Source organism: Sparus aurata, chromosome 21 (assembly GCF_900880675.1).
Source record: "Sparus aurata chromosome 21, fSpaAur1.1, whole genome shotgun sequence".
Lineage (NCBI taxonomy): Eukaryota > Metazoa > Chordata > Actinopteri > Spariformes > Sparidae > Sparus > Sparus aurata.
Genome location: NC_044207.1, coordinates 9,011,501 through 9,031,320, shown reverse-complemented (window position 1 = coordinate 9,031,320; position 19,820 = coordinate 9,011,501). Strand labels below are relative to the sequence as shown.

The following is a 19,820-nucleotide window of genomic DNA, read 5'->3' as shown; positions in this document are numbered from 1 at the left end:
TACAGGCGCCTCCTCCCACCAATCCACGGCCTGCTCTCCCAGACTGGCACACCCACCCCGCCGTCACTGTGGGAGAGTCAGTTGGGCCTTCTGGGCTTCCTGGTCTTCAGCTCCGCCTCGCCTCGATCTGGCCGGACAGGGAAAACACTTCTCAGTTAAAGAACAAAAGCAACAACGGATGGACCGAGGGGGACGAAGTAACGGCGACGCGAATTCGTACCCGAATCTCACGGATTGAGAGATTTGAGCCCTCTACGGCAGGAATTAGCCGACGACTGAACTCCGAGGAAAAGGCGACAAACTTGGTCGTCTCGCATCTTTGTATCCCGACCGTAATCCGTCGAGGTGCTTGATAAATAAGACAAGGGTCAAACAGACAGACAGACGGTATTGTTCCCCTGGTCTTCCTCTAAACTTCGGCCATAAAAAGCGGAGTGGAAGAGGGGAAACTCTGGGTTCCTTTGGTTTTCGTTCCGCTCAAACGGACCTCGGGGATAAAGGGCTGTTTTGGTATTTTCGGTAAGTTTATTTTTATGTTTCGCTGAAGCGTGTCAGACGCCGAAGTGCGCCTGTGCAGTGTGAAGCGTTTTAGTTAGTACGCCATAAAGGGGGGAGACACTGGTCTGCCACAGCCACTGGCACACTGAGGAACTTTTACAGCTTTTTGTTTCACTTAAAAAAAAAACGTACTACGTTTAAATTCTCACAGCGCATTACAGTTAAAGCCCAAACACTGGGGAGGCCACCGCAGGACCTCTTCGGATGAATTTCAATGTGTCACGGATGACTAACGCAGTGATTTCATAATTGTTTGCTAATGTTTTTGGTACACTTGAACATTTCTTGCGTGGCTCACCCGACCTAAATCCCGGCCATGGCGTAACCTCCCAACTAAATGCGCAACATTCAGTCTGCTGTCCCAAATACAGACCAATTCCTCTCAAATGAAGAGTACACACTTACTTGTGAGACAGCAATTAGCAGTAAAAGCACCTGATTCATACAATTGGGTAATGACTGCAATGTGACAAAAGTGTAAATAAATACAAGTATATGTGAATAACAATTAATTGTGGTCAGCCTTCAAACTCCCAAATTGACATTTCTATTGTGATATGTTAAGGTGATGACTGAACACCTGTTGCTTAAGAACACATTGTAGTTAAATTCAGATTTTCAAATCATTTGCAGTATTTGATACTTTTTAAGTGTGTAGTGTGCCTACACTTAGAATTGAGGATGACTAATGCAGCTCATATTCTCCTTCCCCAGGTTTCTCTTGTGGTATCTGCCTTTGTGAAGAGGATACACTTAACTTTCGGGACTGAGAACTTGGGAGTGGAACAAAGCCTGACTGGAACGGGGTGAGAAAGTAGACTGTGATGGATTTCTTATAGATCCCCATTCCCCCCCTCTCCCACCCTTTGCGACCAGTACCCCCACTCACACAAAACAAAAGTCAGTCACCACACTTTGGGGGAGGGGATCCCAGTCTGGACAGGGTATACGACTAGTTTCATTGGGAGTTCAGAATTAGGAGTGAAAAATAGGGGGGAGGGGGGAAACAGCTGTCAGATAATTGACTTTGAGAACGAATGAGAACATAAAGTTCTGAAAAACATTATAGTCCGTGATAAAGATACACTCCTTCTCTTTAGTGATCTTATCTGTGAAGTGAAAGCAGTTTGGCACTTGACTCCAGAAAAAATATCAAGGACTAACTCTGTGTTTCTGTTTCGTTTCTAGGTGAATGAGCCTATTTTGCTTACCCAGATGGCGACCTACAGTGAACATAATGGCAGAAATGGACTTCTTGTGGGCATGAAGGAGTCTTTTGAAGGGAAAGTAACAAACACAGAATGTGAAGAAAAGCTTGACGTTAAAAACTCCTCCATGGATTTGCGCCACCCTTCCAGCTCAGCTGAAAGCAACGAAAGTGGCGTGGCCAGTTTCACCACGAACCACAACTCTGTTGTGTGCCTGCCTTTAGTATCAGAGGGATTGAAATTGGTATGGACACAGTCGGATCAAACCCGGGAACTTGACACAATCCCTGAGCTGGTCCAAGCCTTTAACCTATTTCCATACCCATCATCCCGTGAGGTTAGCACCCTGGCTCGGGTATGTGCCTTGCCACTGGACAAAGTGAAGGTGTGGTTTATGGTGCAAAGGATCAAATATGGCATCAGCTGGTCCTCAGAAGAGATAGAGGAGACAAGGCGGAAGCTCGCAGTGCCTGAAATCTGTGATGAGCCTACTGAAACAAATGAGGAAGCCAAAATAAATAGCAAAAGTTATGAGGAATTGGTAATTGAGGAAAAGGAAAGTGATGAAGTAGAGGGAGCTCTCTCCAGCTTCACCCCTCAGAAAAAGAAACCAAAGTGTGAGTCACCAGATTCCTATAAACCAGCCAAACCCAGTGCCCCATGTTTCAGTTCCACCCTCCCTCCTCCTCAGGATTCATACTTCTACCGCCCACCAGCAGACACACCAGCAAGCACAGCAGCTGATGTCTCCCTTGACCTTTCAGTATCATCTTCTCAACAGCACCGTCATGGGCGCTACAAGAAGTCTAAGGTTCAGCTCGCTGCCCTTCGAAAGAGCTTTCTGAGAGAGAACTGGCCTGCAGAGGCAGAGCTTAGACGTTTGCAGGAAGAAACGGGGCTGAGCCGTAATGACATTCGTAAATGGTTCAGTGACAGCCGGTACCAGCTTAGGGTTGGCCGAGGAAGCTTGGCAGCAGCCCAGAACTACTCTCAACAAACTGCAGTTGGAGGTAAACATGATCAACAAATTCAACCTCTTTCACTTACTACTCAAAAAACTCGTCAGCAAAATGGAGTGAAGGGTGCTGAGGGAGCCCGTAGCAATGGGATTAGAAATTCACATTTCTTTCAGACCTTTTTGACAAACAGCCTGGAAGCATTTGGGGAAAGGGTCCTTGATGCAGAGGAGTATGAAGTTATGGAGAAGCTTTCTGGTGATGGGGACAGTTTTAAAGATGAGGATCAAAGTGAAGAACAACCCCTGCAACTGACCAAGACCTGCAAGTCTGAGCCAGATGAGCCATGGGAACCACCAAGTACATTAAAATCCTCTCCCTGCTCTTCCCCCTCTGGCAGCCCACCACTGCCTGCCTCACCCTGTAAACCGATTTCAAAGAGCATCAGCACATCAAAGAAGTCTGCCCACTCAGCCAAAGCCAGTCCCTCACAAACTCCCTCGCGCGTCTCAGGAGCTTCCTCATCCCCTGGACTTACTCCTGCTGGGCGACCAAGAAAGACCAAGGAGCAGTTGGATGTGTTAAAGCAATACTTCTTGTGCTGCCAGTGGCCCAAGAGTGAAGATTACACTGAACTTGTTAAGCTTACAGGTTTACCCCGTGCAGATGTGATTCAGTGGTTTGGGGACACAAGGTATGCTGTTAAAAACGGACAGCTGCGCTGGGTGAAGGGGGTCCGTGACCAGTTCTTGGCAGAACTTGCAGCCCAGCAAAGTAGTAGTGGTTTAAGTAATGGAAGTGGCTCTGGGACATCTTCTAGGGTTGGGGGTGGTCGCAAACGAAAATCTCAACCCAATGCAGCAGGTACAGATTACCCTGATATCCAGCCATTGGTAACATATTACCTTTCGACAGGCCCTCTACATGAAAAAGACCTTGACTCTCTATGCAAGAAATCCAAAATGAGCTACCAGCAAGTGCGAGATTGGTTTGCAGCTCAGGATGTAGGGGAGACATACCAAGAACCTATTGTTACTGATTAAGACACTGGAACCAGACTTAGGAACATTTATATAAAAAAAAAAAAGTTGGTGGAGTATGGTTCTCACATTCTTTGCACCAACTAGAATAGTTATTACCTAGGTTTAAATTGCTTTAATTGAGGCAGGTTTGTAACATCCAGTCTTCCCTGTGCAAACCAAAATTTAGGTTTGTGTTTTTTTTATATATGCTGCATTTCATGCTTATCCTAATATATTTGGACTTGAATTATAATTGTGCTGCCTGTGTTGCTGTAAATAGGACAGTAACTTGTACACTGGCTTGTTATATTTTTTGAGCTTATTATTTTTGTTTAGGTATCACTACTACAGATTTTTTAGTATGCTACTGTAGCAGTATAATTTAAACTGGTTGTACTTTTGGTACCTGAATATAGCAGAGAAGTAACTGCTCCGGAAAAAAATTCTATGTTGATGTCTTTGTTGACTGGTCACTGTGTGAAATCATTCCGTTACAGCCAATAATTCCTTGTCATGAAAAGCACACTGGACATGTACACTTTAAATTGACATCTTGCACTTTGGTTTTAGAGCCTGCTGCCATTATGTTCATTAAATCCAATCCTTTCACAAATGATGAGTTCCTAACTTAACAGTGTCCTTCTTGATCCATTAACACTGAAACCTGTGATCATGACTTGTGAAAACGGCATGATACGTCTAATTCTATTACTGTCAACAGAACATTTCTGAAACTCGTCTTCCAATATTCTTTTAGATGCTCCGCTACAGTACTGGATTTACTATCTGAATACTTTGCTTGTCATTTGCATGTCATTGCACTGTACTTTTGTACAGTTACGAGCCCTGATACACCAAGCCAATGTCAGGGCAGTTGGTGAGCGTCTGTGGCCTGTCTTTTTACAGTGTGTCCTGCATCGCTGGCACAACGCTGCCCTTGTCTGCAGCTTTTTGGCCAATTGAGCCCAATGGTGAAAGAGTCACTCAGACTGACCGTTCAGCAAAGCAAATCAGTGCACAGGAAGAGAAACCTGAAAAAAAGGGAAAGCCCCGTCGCTGTGGCTTCCATGATTCCACCCATTTAGTGTGGTCTCTCCTTATTTTTCACCGCCGCCTCTTAGCTTGTCCTCCATGCAACTTTTTTTATCAGATAGTTCTTGATTAGAAGCAGCTTTATCAGTGACAGTGGTGTCAAAAACTCTGCTTTATAATAACAGCATATATCAGCAGTCTTTCAGTGTCTCTTTTGAATGACATATATAGACTACCACTACCTGGTGGTATGGAGAGTTATTTCCCCTCTTGAAGTTCTCGGCTGTGGTCTTTGCGGTGTTTTCAGTGCAGCTTTGTGGCCGAGACACAGGCCACATGAGGTGACACAACAGTCATCCTTCGTTGCCACAGGTTCTTTAGAAAACAGTTTGGTGTGTCTGGGCCCTATAGCGAACAGCACTGAGAAAGCATTACTCATATTAACATCATACAGATGCAAATGCCCATTTTAGCTTTCTTTTGCATTCATTGATTCAGTCAGTATTTTTAAATCTCTTTTGTCTTAATAGGTGTAGGATGTGACTTGATGGCTTATAATATAGACAAACTAGATAAGATAACTGATCATGTACTGTGTAAGTAGTGAAGGGTTTTCATCCAAAGAATAAATCCCATGTTTCTGTTGAATCAGATTATTATAATAGCACAAACACATACATATACACCCAGCAGTTCAGATAAAGTCCATACTCTAAAGTACTTCTAGTTTACTACAAGGGTGCTGTGGACTTTAATTTGAGCCAGAGTTTAGTTCATTAGAAATGTCTGGACAAAGTTTAGATGACCATAATGTGGTCACTTAGTGTCTTCCTTTGCAGATGTTTGAAATGTATTTTTTCCTGTTCCCATTTGCACAATTGTGTCACTGGAAACCAGTAAAGGACTTGTCTTTTAATCATGTGTGCAGGCAATGGTTTTTGTGTTCTGTATTAACTGATGGAAAAATATTACAGGTTCATTCCCAAACAGGGGAATCACATGGTACAATATCTATATAAGTTTCACAATTATCAAGTACCTATGCTCAACAATATACAAGACATTTAAACAGTGCTGCCAAGTTTTTCTGGGCATAAAACAAATGTGAATCTCCAACAAAGATGTGACAGTCCTGATGAACATAACTGACAAAACTGTCCCCAGGGGGCCATTTCATTAACGCCTGGGTGACTGTATTGATGGTCCACTCACATACTGGAACTGGAAAACATTAGGAGTCTGACGCTGAGTTCTGAGGATGACAGAAATAGATTGATTAACCCATGAGAAAATCTTCCCATTTAAAACAATATTTTAGGAATTTGATATAATGTTTCATGGCAGGAGTCATTTAGAGAGCATTGCCTACCTTGTTGGAGTGCTAAAGGACGAGGGTGTTCCTTTTTAAAAACAGGTGAGAGAATTTTCATCATGGATTGTATGCATTTAATTTGTAAGTTTATTAAGCACAGCATAGTATATATTCCCAGAACCTAAAGTAGAGCTACAAAAACAAGTTTTCAACCACTTACTGTGTACATTTTCATGAAGAGAACTGTGGCTAGAAATGGAGGTAGCTGATCCAGGAGTCTGACAAAAACAGAAACAGGTCAGGTCAAATTAAATGCTTTCTTTATTTTATAAAACAAAAGTTGAAACCAAATGAAATATCTCAAGGTGTTGTTTAATGAGTCTATAATTTAAATTTCTATTGGTACTACTGAGTGCCTGTGCTGTGAGTGTGTATTTATTACTGAACATCAAAATTAATTCTCGGCCATCAAAATTGTAGTCTTAATGAAAGGTCCACTTCTGAGCTTCTTCAGGATCTTTCAAACGCCTTTTTATATAGTAAAATAGTCTTTATCAGTGGATTAAGTTTTCATCTGTTTAACAACAGAAGAAACCACATCCACTGAGCAAGATAGTACAATGAAGCCTTCTGGAAAGCTGTAGTAAAAGCTGTTCACAGTTGTAGTTGACCTTGAGCTAAGATTTTTTGAACTGCAAATATTAAGTGAGCAAGGGTCTGAAAGTAACAAAAAAATAGTATTTTGCTAAATTTGTGTATATATATATATATATATATATATATATATATAGATATAGATATAGATATATATATATAGAAAGAGGGAGAGAGAGAAAATACTTAGTAGGATTACATTACACTAGACTTACTGTATGAGAGGACAGACTGGGAGCTCTCTCTCTGCCCCACCCCTGCAGATGACTAACGGCATAAAAAAATGTGAATGATTCATTTATTAATTTTAAAAGACAAAAAAAGTTACATAGAATAAACTATATACAAAAGCACAACAATAGATAATGATTTAAGCAAAAAAATAAAATAAAATAATGTAGAACTAAACCTTACGTTCATACATGAGATTTCATAATTTTAAAATACTTTTTTAAGGTACTGACTCCTGCTGTCACAAATATTTTGCTTATACTGTGCCATCTAAGTATCAGAAGCAATATATGGCAGTCCTTGTATAAGGTATAAATATATGTACACTACAGGATGATGCTGCAAATAAAGCATTGAAATCACTACAGCATGACAAAATCATACATACCTCATGGCTCTTGAACGAGGGATAACTGGTCAAAGAAAACACGCACATGATTCTTATCAACTTGAATCAATACATTTTGAAAGAGCCACCAACACGATACAAAATGTCTGTCACAGTTCAATTTCAATCACTGGGTTTACCTGGGGAGGTGACGGCTATAGGAAGTGACATCCTTTGAGCACTATATATGAGATAAAAAGTTGTTACTCAAATGTTTTATAAATATAAATACTGGAATGTTTGCTCCTAAAGTCCTAAAAAGTATTTTGTTTACCCATCTATTTGAATCTGTCCTGGAGAAACCTGAGTGTAGAATAAATCAGAAATTTTATTTATTGCCTGCATTTCTGTCAACATGAACTATGTCTTTATCACACTTTTGGAACACTTACCCTCCTCTGAGAAAGGGGCTTTTTCAATTCAGCATTCTCCCTCTTTAGCTCTAACAGTTGCTTTTTCAAGTCAGCGTTCTCTCTTTTCAGCTCAGAGAGTTGCCTTGTGATGACAGATGTGGAAAGAATAGCGTTGCAATTGGGTTTTATTTACAAAGCCACGGAAGAACAATAACAAATATTAAAATCACCTGTAAACCTGTTTGGTGACTTCCTCCAGACGTCTTTCCAGTTCGACAGACTTGTGCTTGTAGTACGCTGTAACTCTCTCCATCTGTGTCCGCTGAAAAAGCGAAATCTGTGGAGCAAGGAGACCTCAAAATATTAAAAATATTATGTAACTGAGATTCAGCTTTTGTAGTATAGCTCAGGGATTCACCAGTGATCTTAAAGTGATCCTGAAGCAACGCTTTTTAATCACAAATATCACTTTAACTGAAACAATCTCTTGTTGAATGACTCACTGTCTGGTTATTAATTGACTGACTGCTCTGACATTTAAACATCCTAGTATAGCAATTAAAAGGGCAGTAGCGAGGGAGCTCGGGGTGAACTCTGCACAGAGGAGACAGACCTGTGAAATGTGCTGCAGCCGTGATTGGATGAGCTTCACAGGGTCCTTGAAAAAAACCTTTTCCTGTGGCTTCATCTGAAATAGAAAATATGTGCAGATACAAAACATTTGAATAAAAGGTCAATCTTTGTTGGCGGCATCAGACAGTAACCTGCAGTGAAGATGTCAAACTCACCAACCTTGTCAGAGATGGGCAGATAACTGCAGCTGGCTCCACACACGCCACACTGCTCTGTGGGAAATCACAAGAAGCGTACAAAGCCTGAATCTGAGCCATTGTGTTAAATTATGGATATAAATCCTTATGGTCAAAAGGTGAAGCAAATTAACTTATCATGCAAAGCAGATAGTATAGACCTGTCTTACTAGATTTAATGCATGCTTCACAGCAGATGTGGCCACAGCTGGACACAGCAAAATTCGACCCTCTCTTTGTGAAGCATTGATTACAGTGGAACCAGTCCATTTTTACACCTGTGGGTTTAATCCACTGCAAACAAACACAAGATTGCAATATAAAAATTGGATTTTGTAACATTTAATATTACAGTGTATAGCCATAAGTATGTGGACAGCAGAGGGGTACAAAATTTAGCATTTTTTGTCCATCTAAACATTGTTTTTTTTAGCTGGTGAGTGAAGTAAAACCACCATCAGTTTCATGTTTTACCGTGCTATGAAAACTGACCTTGACAAAAGTGTAGCATATCCATTCTGTCATCTACATACTTGTACGATATTAGTATGATAATAAAATAACTTGATATATATATATACACTACTCACAATAAGTTAGGGATATTGTGAGAGACTCAGTGGATTTCATACAAACGGTGTTTGTTTCACTTCAGAGAGTTTTGGGATAGGGAGGCAGTTGTATTGGGGTGACAGACACACCTCATTTTGTGTTTTCCACGTAATGGTCTCACTGTGTACAGTGTGCCTTACATATTGGGACCAGTACCAAAAAACTAAAAGACAACCCTTTTCAATGTGGCATCAATTTCATCATTCTGTGGGTATAAAAAGTTGGTATTGTCAGTAAGTCATTCCAAGTTCATCATTCAAACAGCCATGAACACACAACGTCACTTAACGGACGAACAGCGCCACCTGGCCATAGCGCGCCTTCGGGTCGGTGGCAGGCAGTCAGATGTTGCTTGTGAGCTTGGTGTGTCTCAAAGTGTCATCAGCAGACTTGCATCAAGACACAGAACTACTGGCAGAGTTCACGACAGACCCAGGAGTGGAGCCCCACGAGTGACAGACCGCAATGATGACCAGTACCTAAGGACCTATGCACTCAGACATCGTTATGCAACTGCCACACAGCTGCAGGCCCAGTTACGAGATGTGAGGGGTACTAGGGTTTCCAGACAAACCATTCGAAACCGACTCCACCGCTTTGGCTTGAATGCCAGACGACCGTTGCAGGTGACTCCACTGACACCAAGACACCGCCGTGAACGTTTGCAGTAGCACAAGACCATGTGACCTGGACAATGCAGCAGCGGTCTACCGTCCTGTTCACTGATGAGTGTCGGGTCACCTTGCACAGAAATGATGGTCGTCAGCGTTGCTGGAGAAGGCGAGGTGAGCGATACGCCGAGGTCAACATGGTCCCCAGAGTTCCCTTTGGTGGAGGAGGTGCAACAGTCTGGGCAGGCATCACCGGTCAGCGCAAAACAGATTTGGTTATTGTAGATGGCTCAGTCACTGCACGTTCTTACCTCAGAGACATCATAGAACCCATCATCATCCCCCAATTCCGCCAGCACACCCCCAACTTTCTGTTCATGGATGATAATGCTCCACCACACCGTGCCAGAATTGTCACAGCTCGACTTCAGGAATTCGGAGTGCCTCATATGGTATGGCCAGCAATGTCTCCTGACCTGAACCCCATAGAGCACGTCTGGGACAAGCTGAAGCAGAGACTGGATGATCGTACCCCACCCCCACGTGACCTGGCAGAACTGCGTGTAGCACTTGTGGAGGAGTGGAACGCATTGCCTCAGAACAACATCATGAGGCTAGTGAGGAGCATGAGACGTCGCTGTCAAGCTGTCATTGCGGCAAATGGTGGAAACACCCGCTACTGACATTGTCAATTTTTGTTATTTGGGGCTATCCTTGTTATTGTCTAAATTTTTGGGGTAATAAATATTAAACTAATGAAAATGGTGTTTCTTCTCATTCATTATTAGTAATATCAAAGGGAACTTTTACTTATTTCATTAAAATTCAGACCAAATAGGAAAAGCACTCATCTAAATAACAATATCCCTAACTAATTGTGAGTAGTGTATATACATATATATATATATATATATATATATATATATATATGTATATATATATATCAAGTTATTATGATGCTCATGTCAGTCAGGACATAATATTTTTTAAATCAATACTTCTGTATTCATCAATTTAAGGTTAACAGTAACTGTAATTGAATATACAAATAATTGTGTAATACTGTTTTTGATTTTTTCCGACATGGTTATCGATCTGTTAAACTCTCATTCCACTGCAACCTGAGGTCACATAGACCCCATAGACTTGACCACAGCAAACTAATTACGGCTCTGGGCTGCTGCTTGTGTGTGTTCAAAGTTGGTTCAACCTGTGAACCTTTTGGTGAACCAATATAACAACATTGACAAGTGCTACTATTGGCATTGCATGCCTACACTGGCATGCAAACACGACTGATCTGTGGACTGCTGTTGCTTGATTAGTGAAAATAGTCACAATCTTTTGTTCATTCACTCATGGAAATATCAGGGGAGGCTACACTAGCTGTGTTTTTAAAAAATGGCAGCCATAAGGCGGTTTTAGTTGTTCCTTGGTCATGATAACCCTATCCCATAGCAACTGATATAAGAAATTCTTTTTACTAGACCAGCAACAGCACCTGAACCACCTTAGTTGAAAAGTACTGTACTTTTATGGGTTTTAATTTTATTTTAAATATATCATGAATGCTGCTCTCTGATTAAGTAGGAGCAATTCCCTACAGCCAGGTTTCAATCTTGAGTAAAGCTGACCCAGATTTACTGCCTATGGTTTAAAATGTCATGTTCAAAAGGCATCAGATGTCCACTTAATTTTGGCCATACACTGCACCAGTATAAACATTACTGTTAATATTAAGCTTTAATTACATTAATGCTTTACATTACTGTATTCTTCTTTTGCTGCCCATTAATCACACCAGTAACACAGCTCAGCCAGTTTATCACTGTATAACTCTGCAATAGTGCTACTGAGACTGTTTATCAACCTTTTTAATGTGAAGTCGGTGATATCCACACTGCTAACGGGTTTTAGCTGCCAAAATGCTTTGCTAGCTAGCATAGATTATCAAAGATTCAAGGCATCATACTGACAAATAGAGAGGAAGAAATGGACAAAAAACTTTGTAACATGTTGGCAAGAAACTTTCACCCTGAGTCCTGTTATTTTGCTAACATTACCTGTCGCCCTGCTCAGAAGTCTTGAAGTTTTCTCCTGATAACGTTTTATTTCACCCGGCGCAGCAGCAGTCCCGCCCCCGCGCGCGTCCCACTCTGCTCTGATTGGCCGGTGTGACGCAAGAAGGCCCGCCCTCCATGACTGAGTGTTAAAATCGCTATGACTAGACTATGAAATCGCTAGACTATGAAAATCGCTATGCCAACGGATACTTCCTGGATCAAGTTCAGCATGATTGACATCGTGTAAATATGCTAGCTTTAATTTAATCAACCAAAATAGATTTTAATTTAGGGAAATGGTGGATTGTAGGTAATTTTTGGCTTTAGATAGCTTTGTACTGTACTACTTTGTAGCTTCCATTGATCTCATTCATACGGAAGAGGATTAGGGCCACATGTGAATTCTTTTAGTTCTGACTTTATTCTCAGAATTCTGAGAAGTCAGAACTAAAAAAAAATAAATAATTCACATGTGGCGCTAATCTTCTGTACAAGGTGGTGGATGTGCCCAGAAAATACAAAAGAGGGAGGGGGGGAATAAAATTCAAAATTGACTTTAGAAAATAACCTTGATCAATTTAACAACATGTTATTGGTCTGATTTGATGGGCTAGTCCCACTCTTTGAATGCTCACAATAGTAAGGTGCACCCTAGTTTGGGGAAGAAATCTTTCCTTGATGCCTAAAATACTAACCAGTACAAACTGGCCTTAAGGACACCAGGTCATACCATTTTACTTCATTATGTGTGGCAGACCCCGCCATCTTTCTAGATGGAAGCAGTGTTCTGGGGACCTTATTTTCCTCCATGAACAGCTTGTTGATGTAATACAATACCAAGGACACATTTTACACCATGTCATGTCCTGCATGTTTGGATGCCAATTCAAGATTCAACCTCAGGCAATGTTTTGGGGGCTTTTCAGTCATCAACCTTAAATACAAGTAGCACATTTGTGCAAAATCTATGTAGGACCTGATGCAAAGGGGATTGTTCTGAGACAAGATATTAAATAATAAAAAAAAAAAAAAAAAAAAAAAAAGGCTGTCCATATTATTAGTTCCTTACTATATATCAAGTTAATGACAGAATGTGCATATCAAGTTTCACCTGGGAAGACTTAAACAACATGGAGTCATGAAAATACAACATTAAACAAACAACTTGACAGCATTTAAGTCTTGGATACATCTTTAATGGCCAGATTACAATCTGAAATGCAGAGACAGGCAGTAAGCTTGAAAACCAAGAATAAAAACCCAAATCAGATGGAAGAATCAGTCTGTGAGATGGACCCATTCCTGTTGTTTTGAGAGACAAAAAGAATGTTTCATTGTGAAGAATAAATATTCATTGCAAAGTCAAATTTAAAAGCCATTTCATACCTGGAAGATATCAGGTCCCAGTGATGGTAAGTGGCCCAAGGACTGCATTGTGTACCATTCCATGCTTCCCTGTAGAAACAAAATTAAAAATTAGGTTGTTCATCCAGTACAGTGACACAAGTTTGATACAGCAGTTGTACAAATACCTGACGCTGTACTCCTCATCCACCTGGACTTGCAGGTGGACTCACAGCAGTCACAAAGATTGCTATATGCAGTGTTGTCCAGAAGCTCCCAACTGAGCTCAGAGGAAAGTCTTCATTAGTAAATTGTTAAATCTTCATCAAGGGCAGTGTTCAAGGTATTTCAGACATTCAACTGGTTCTCCTGATGGCATTCTGACAAAAATTGCCATCAAAATTTGACAGACAGTTTAAAAGTAACATTTTTACCCATGCTCTTTGTCATAGTGGCAGGCCTTCTTTGTGTTGTCAAGACCAACAGGATCCCAAGCTACCAGTTTGCAGTGGATGAACACCTGTCAAAATTGAGGCAGGGCACAATTTAGAGACAGCATTTCAGTTTAAAAACAAAATATAAATAAAATATTTGCATCAAAAAAGAAACGGGACAAGGCAAGTTTACCTCTTCTCCAAGAGCAAACCTAAAGGCCTGAAGGGACAGATGGATCTCTGATGATTTTTGCCTCGGTTCAAATCTTGAGCGCGATATCATACTGTCCACAAGACATCTGTACGGTTAAAGAACACAATATTGGTTTACATCCATAAAGTAAAAAGTTAATTTAATTAGTGCCTATTCCCAGTGTAACAGGAGTACCCCTTATTGGTGATTATTGGGTAAATACTGCTCTCAGGCTGCAGCTCTGGTGTGGTGGCTGCTACACATTCCTCAAGAAGCAACAGCAAGGGCTGATGGGTCTTCTGCGCCACACTGGCCATGATGGGGATGAAGGAGCCCAGAGGGAAACTAGTGGATTCAGCAGGGCCTGAGAAGTCTCCTGTAGCAGTAGAAATATGAAAGTTACAGGAGAATTATGCAAGCAGTCTACAGTGAGCTCATGGTTTGTTTGGTTTTTTTAAACTACACCCACCATTCATAAGTCCAACGTGGAACACCAGACCTCCTTGACCGTATGTGTCAAACACCGGGTCATAAATCAGAGGGTACCAGTCTTTGGGCCTGGGTGAAACAAAGCAGAGAATGTACGGCAACTGCTTTCATTTAAAAAAACAAAACAAAAAAAAACAAAAACACATGCACCTTTTAATTTGAATACTGAAGTACTGTTGAATACCCACCTCTCATATGCACAGACAACCGGGAGTGAGAAGGAAGAATCAGGAGAGGAAGCATAGGTCAGATCATTGGTGTACATGAGATTGTTCCCAGTAACCTATGAGAGATGGCACATGGTTGATAAACTGCAGAAAATTCTTGACCGGGTGCCCCAATGGTTAAACATTAAAAAAAGTTAAAAAACAGCAAAAGTGCACCCCCTGCAACATACATGTGCTGCCCTTTTGTTTTTTTTTTTCCATAATTCACCACTTCACTCACCATCCTACTGAAGTTACAGTCATTGATGTCCACGCTGAAGACAGCCTCCCTGACTGAGACTCTGGTCGGCAAGCAGCTACCCAGACGGAACAGCGAGGTGTCAGCCTGAGCTCTGCTATCCGTCCACACCAGAGTCACAGAATCAGGCCCGCAGTCCAGCTTCATTTCTGTAAGAGACAAAACACAAAGAGCTCAGGTTGCAGCTCAGAAATCTCCAGTTAAAAGATAATACATTGCTGGAGTATCACCTGCATACACTGACACGGCAGCTGCCAGGCTCAGAAGCAGTGCACCTTGCCAAAAGAAAGCCATCGTGACTGAACACTTTCTCCTGACACTGGGGGGGTGTTTTTTTATTCCTGACTTGGGAAGCATCAATCAAGGAGATCACTTTCACCTGCTGTGTGTCAGTAATCTCAGGTGCAGCAGCCATCAGGCTAATTAGAAAGAGAGCAAGTTATCACAACACACATTAGAGCCACGTTGGTGTAGCCTGCTCAGTGACATGTAAACATTCTGTTTCTTTTGGTCGTCATAAAAAGGCATAATGAAGTGGCACGTTTCACACATTTAGAGCTTCACGTTTATGAGATAATTTAACAGTGTATGAGTTCAATTTCCGACAGCAAGGGAACCGTTTTATCACTATCCTTGCACCCATGATGCAGGCAGTAAATATGGGTGAAGTTGTAAACAGTGTGTGAACCGGTGTGTCCTCGCAGAGAGAATAATCTCATTACAATGAAAACAGTTGCCCTTGCATTCCAACACTGTCATTGATTTTAGGTTTAAAAGTAAGAAAAAAAACTCCCAGCTACATTCAGCTGCGGGCTTAAAGGAACAGTTCGCCCAAAAATTAAAGTTCAGTCATTAATCTACGCACCCCCAATGCTGATGGAAGGTAAGGTGAAATTTTGTAGTCGACAAAACATTTCTGGAGCAGTAAATGTGTCGCAGCTTACAACTGAAGTAGATGGGGACTTGTTTTAAAATTTCAAATGTTAAAAACAAATGGAAAAGAAAGCATAGGATGGTTTCATACAGCTCATCCAGGGTAATCCAAGGTCATAGAAGCCCAGAGATCCCAAATTGATCCCAAAATATTCACAGCTCCTGCTAAGCTAAAAGTGTTAGCAAGCAGCCCGTCTGAAGTTGGTGCACTAGCTTGACCACACGTCAACGGTGTGAAAACTGTCTTTTCAAATCAGACTTGGAATATGCTGGACAAGCTGTATGGAGCCATTTTATGTTTTATTTCTTTTTTTCCCCCAATTGTTTTTCTTTTGCGTTTTAAAACAAGTCCCCATTTTCTTCACCCACCCATGCCTTCGCCACCTGTCCAGTTGATACTCAAAACAAACAGGGGGCAGCATTTCACCAGAGTAACTGCAAACTTCTGCTAAATGTAGTTTGTAACTAACGACTTCGCTTGGTTAGCCATGCATCCAGCAGTTCGGACTGAGAGCCGAGAGAACTTGATGTTCACACCGCTACCAGAGGAGCTGTGGACCAGGAATAATCGAGCTATCTGGTTAGCATGCTAATTCCCTCTGCAACACAATACAAGGACACAGCATCACAACTGTGATTTTGTCACATCTTGTCAATGATGTGCATATAATCGGTAAGATAAAAGACTTTAGTCACGATTCACAGCTAGAATGGGAAGATCAGAAGAAAAGAAAAAAAAAAATGCATCCGAGAGGCTTCATCCTATAAATCATGTGGCCCACAAAGAGAGGTCTGAGGATATGAAGGCCATATTATGATTGAAACATAATTCAGCTGGTCCTTTAACTGTAAAGCAAAATTCTGAAGTTTATTGTGAGCCAGTTGCCTTGTAATGGCCAACAGAGTGTAAACACTAGTGATAAAGTATTTACAAGCCGTGACATTTACCACATTGAAATGGGAAACAGTGTGGCAGGTAACAGCTGGACTGAGACATGTAGTATGTGACTCTAGCACGTAAATATAACAAGACTGTAAACTTGGGTTTTATTTCAGTTTATTCCCTGGAGTTGTGATGACTTGGAGAGCTAAAGAAAAGCAGCAGTTATCAAGTGCTACCGTCTGGTGTTCTTTGCAGGGATAAACAGGACAGAGACACTGCTACCAAAACGCAATAGAACAAAATCTCAGGATTTTACACCAGGTTTATTTTTGCTGAGGGTTTAAGATGGATGTATGATGTTGGCAAATACCACTGCAGCTTCAAATAATCTGCAAACAGTTTAAGTTGAGATCACGTAAAGCTGAAGTCTCCGACATTTAGTAAGCCAGGAGCCTTAGGCCATCTTGCACTGGCCTCTGTTGTGCACAATCACAGAGTCTCCATCAGGTCACACCGGGCTTTCCTGCCAAGAAAATGTTGAGAACTTTAAGACACATGTCCGGTGATTGCAAAGACCTTGAAATGAAAAGCTCGTCAATGCACCTGAGAGCCAGACACCTGTGGTATGTTGTGGGCCTGCGAGTCAGACGGATCCACGATGATCAGGGGTCCCAAAACAGATTTGTGACTAAAGCCGTTGGATCCTGACAAGGAAAAAAAAAAAGAATTAAAGAAACTTGCAAAAAAAAAAAAACCCCGCACAAAACGCCTCATTTGGCAGAAAAGCGTTACCCCAGTCGGCCCATCTTTTGGAGCGGGAACTGCAGGTCGAGTCACAGCAGCTGCAGATTGAGCTCCGAAAGGGGTCGTCGAGTAGTTCCCATCTGAGAAAGAAAGTCATGTCAGCACGGTGCAACCAACTGGTAAGTGGTCATACAACTCAGTGTAGTATACAGTAAAGAATATCAATACCAGTTGTGTCTGGCTGAGCATAAAGACCGGAGGCAAGACTGGCTTTTTCTCCGAAGTTCAGAAATGCATCACAAGACATATGATATAGATCTATGTTCTGTACAAGATGCTTTTAATGAGAAGTATATGTAGTAAGACATTGGGTTTTGCAGTATCCAGCTCAAGCTTCATACTGTGGAAAATACGTTCACGGCCTTCTTGCTGAGACCGTTTCCTGAGTCCATGATCAGACCTACCTCCCATTTTCCTTTACATAATGGCAGGCTTTCTTGCTTTCGTCGAGAACTTCAGGATCCCACGCGACCAGTTTACAGTGAATGTACACCTGAGGAGAGCGTTACACTTTGTCAAACTTTGTTGTGAGGAAAATATTCCTTTCAAGGATAAGTTCACCCAAAAATTAAGATTCGATCACGATCTACGCCCATGGGTGCCGATGGAAAGCCGGGCGAAGTTGTGGTCCACAAAATTATTATTTGGAGCTGAGCAGTGTTGCAACAACTGAAGTAAATGGGGGCCGGTTTGAAAATGTAAAGAAACCAACCGAAAAACCAAAATTGCTTGGGTGAACTCCTCCTTTAAAAGCAGTTACCGTTCACCCCCTCACCTCCCCTCCAAGGCCGAATTTAAAGGACTGTAGGTAAAGGGTGACTGCGGACGAGTGGTACCGAGGCAGGAACACAGAGTTTCCCCTCATGCTTTCCAGAAGACACCTGCAGAAATAAAAAAAATCTCAGTGAGGCAATAAAGCTTTTAGTCTGGAACACACATTTAAAAGGACAAACTAGCATCCGAGTCCTACCCCTTGTTGCTAATGATGGGGTAGACCTGGCTGTCAGGCCGCAGCTGTGGTGTCGTGGCTGCCACACATTCCTCCATGAGAAGCAGCAAAGGTTGATGGGACCTCTGCTCCACTGCGGCCCATATCGGCATGAACGAGCCCAGTGGGATGACATTTGTCTTTGCTATACCTGTTAATTGCTCTGCAGGCGGAGATAAAAAAAAAAAAAAAAAGGCTTCAGATTTGTCCTTAAAGTATCCACATGTTGTGTTTGGTAGTTTTCAAACTCACCATTGAGGAGTGCCATGTGAAAGACGAGCCCGCCTCGGCCCTCAGAAACACCTGATCCAGGGTTCAGAAAAGGGGGAATCCACCCCTCAGGTCTGGAATTAAACATTTTCTCAGCTCACATTTCTGCTTTAGATTGAACTGGATTTTCATTCAAAAGGGCACTCTACCTTTTATAAACACACTCGATGGGATAGACAAAGGCCGCAGGTTTGGACTTTGCATGCGGCCTGTAGGTCAGTTCATTTTGATAGAGGAGATGTTTGGCATTCATCTGTCGAAAAACAGGTAATTAAAAAAAAGACACTCAGGAGGCTGAGAGGTATTTTTTGGTTAAACGCGGCATCAACATTACCCCTCTTTTAAATTTGCAGTCTGCAAACTTGTAGTTGAAGTGTGCCTCGCCTTCTCCGCTGGACAGAACATTCAACCGAGACGGCATGCAGTTCCCCAGGAAGAGACGAGCTGCGTGTGGCACCAACTCGGCACTGATCCTCCATGTGATTCTCACCGAGTCTTTTTCACAGACTACGTTGATTTCTGCAAACCAATTCTCGTAATGTCAGTTTCTATACATCAAGCACTTGAGACACGTATCTACTGACATGAATGAGAAATACCTGCATTTGCAACAGCCGTTGCAAAAACAGCCAAGATTATCACACCTAGGTAGAGCTGAGGCACCATGACTGAATAATTGCGATCAGTCTGGAAGTGACACAATTTGTAGACTTCCTGCCTAATCAGCTGAATGATAACATGTGTGTGGGAGCAGGACAAGAGTTCAGTGAGTTTGCTCTGAAGCTGGTGTGTTGTGTGCATTCTCACAGTTACATGTTTATTGTTCTGTGTTTTTAGGAGGCAGAGGTGGAACTTAGCTAAGTCCATTGTGTCAAGTACTTACTAAAGTATCATTTTTCATTCATTTATGCTCTTATTTTACTTAACCATATGTTATACATCTACTTTACCACTTTTCTCAGGCAATCGTTGTAATCTTTTACTCTGCAGCAGTTATTTGACAGCTAGTTACTTGTAACTTTGCAGATCACTTCACATACAAAACATAATCAGAAAATAAATGAAAAAAATACAATGATTCAACTACTCATCAGTAAGTTATATAGTTGAAATAAGCTCCACCTCGAACAAATACTTACATTTAAAATGATTTCATGTAAACCAATCAGTAAAAGTTATCCAATATCATATCACTGTGTAGTATACTC

The 19,820-nt window shown here is 41.6% G+C and overlaps 4 protein-coding genes across 5 annotated transcripts; 1 reads left to right on the top strand and 3 right to left on the bottom strand.

Annotated features, from left to right (window-relative positions):
• Window positions 1–55: 55 nt before the first annotated feature.
• On the top strand, window positions 56–4,360 carry homeza (homeobox and leucine zipper encoding a). Its single transcript, XM_030402777.1, has 3 exons — window positions 56–519; window positions 1,273–1,364; window positions 1,747–4,360. Exon 3 carries the CDS (start codon window positions 1,774–1,776, stop codon window positions 3,763–3,765), a length of 1,992 nt encoding a protein of 663 aa, XP_030258637.1. The 5' UTR covers window positions 56–519; window positions 1,273–1,364; window positions 1,747–1,773; the 3' UTR covers window positions 3,766–4,360.
• A 1,348-nt stretch (window positions 4,361–5,708) lies between these two features.
• LOC115572571 (RING finger protein 212B-like) lies at window positions 5,709–11,903 on the bottom strand. Its single transcript, XM_030402778.1, has 13 exons — window positions 11,810–11,903; window positions 8,694–8,817; window positions 8,507–8,559; window positions 8,328–8,402; window positions 7,945–8,051; window positions 7,754–7,856; window positions 7,636–7,664; window positions 7,502–7,542; window positions 7,362–7,386; window positions 6,958–7,009; window positions 6,309–6,366; window positions 6,146–6,176; window positions 5,709–6,028 (listed from the first exon to the last, which is right to left on the bottom strand). Exons 2-13 carry the CDS (start codon window positions 8,791–8,793, stop codon window positions 5,953–5,955), a joined length of 750 nt encoding a protein of 249 aa, XP_030258638.1. The 5' UTR covers window positions 8,794–8,817; window positions 11,810–11,903; the 3' UTR covers window positions 5,709–5,952.
• Window positions 11,904–12,983: 1,080 nt separating this feature from the next.
• On the bottom strand, window positions 12,984–15,125 carry zp3f.1 (zona pellucida glycoprotein 3f, tandem duplicate 1). Its single transcript, XM_030402011.1, has 10 exons — window positions 14,965–15,125; window positions 14,717–14,883; window positions 14,458–14,552; window positions 14,250–14,338; window positions 13,976–14,156; window positions 13,781–13,886; window positions 13,588–13,673; window positions 13,342–13,433; window positions 13,196–13,264; window positions 12,984–13,111 (listed from the first exon to the last, which is right to left on the bottom strand). Exons 1-9 carry the CDS (start codon window positions 15,089–15,091, stop codon window positions 13,206–13,208), a joined length of 1,002 nt encoding a protein of 333 aa, XP_030257871.1. The 5' UTR covers window positions 15,092–15,125; the 3' UTR covers window positions 12,984–13,111; window positions 13,196–13,205.
• A 1,582-nt stretch (window positions 15,126–16,707) lies between these two features.
• LOC115572146 (uncharacterized) lies at window positions 16,708–19,362 on the bottom strand. Of its 2 annotated transcripts, none has more exons than XM_030401973.1 (10): window positions 19,212–19,362; window positions 18,947–19,131; window positions 18,762–18,865; window positions 18,595–18,686; window positions 18,325–18,505; window positions 18,130–18,235; window positions 17,759–17,847; window positions 17,343–17,434; window positions 17,154–17,254; window positions 16,708–17,073 (listed from the first exon to the last, which is right to left on the bottom strand). In XM_030401973.1, exons 1-10 carry the CDS (start codon window positions 19,276–19,278, stop codon window positions 17,059–17,061), a joined length of 1,032 nt encoding a protein of 343 aa, XP_030257833.1. In that variant the 5' UTR covers window positions 19,279–19,362; the 3' UTR covers window positions 16,708–17,058. The 2 variants fall into 2 exon arrangements, with proteins under 2 accessions (XP_030257833.1, XP_030257834.1); XM_030401974.1 differs by having other exon boundaries at window positions 17,169–17,254.
• Between the last annotated feature and the right edge of the window lie 458 nt (window positions 19,363–19,820).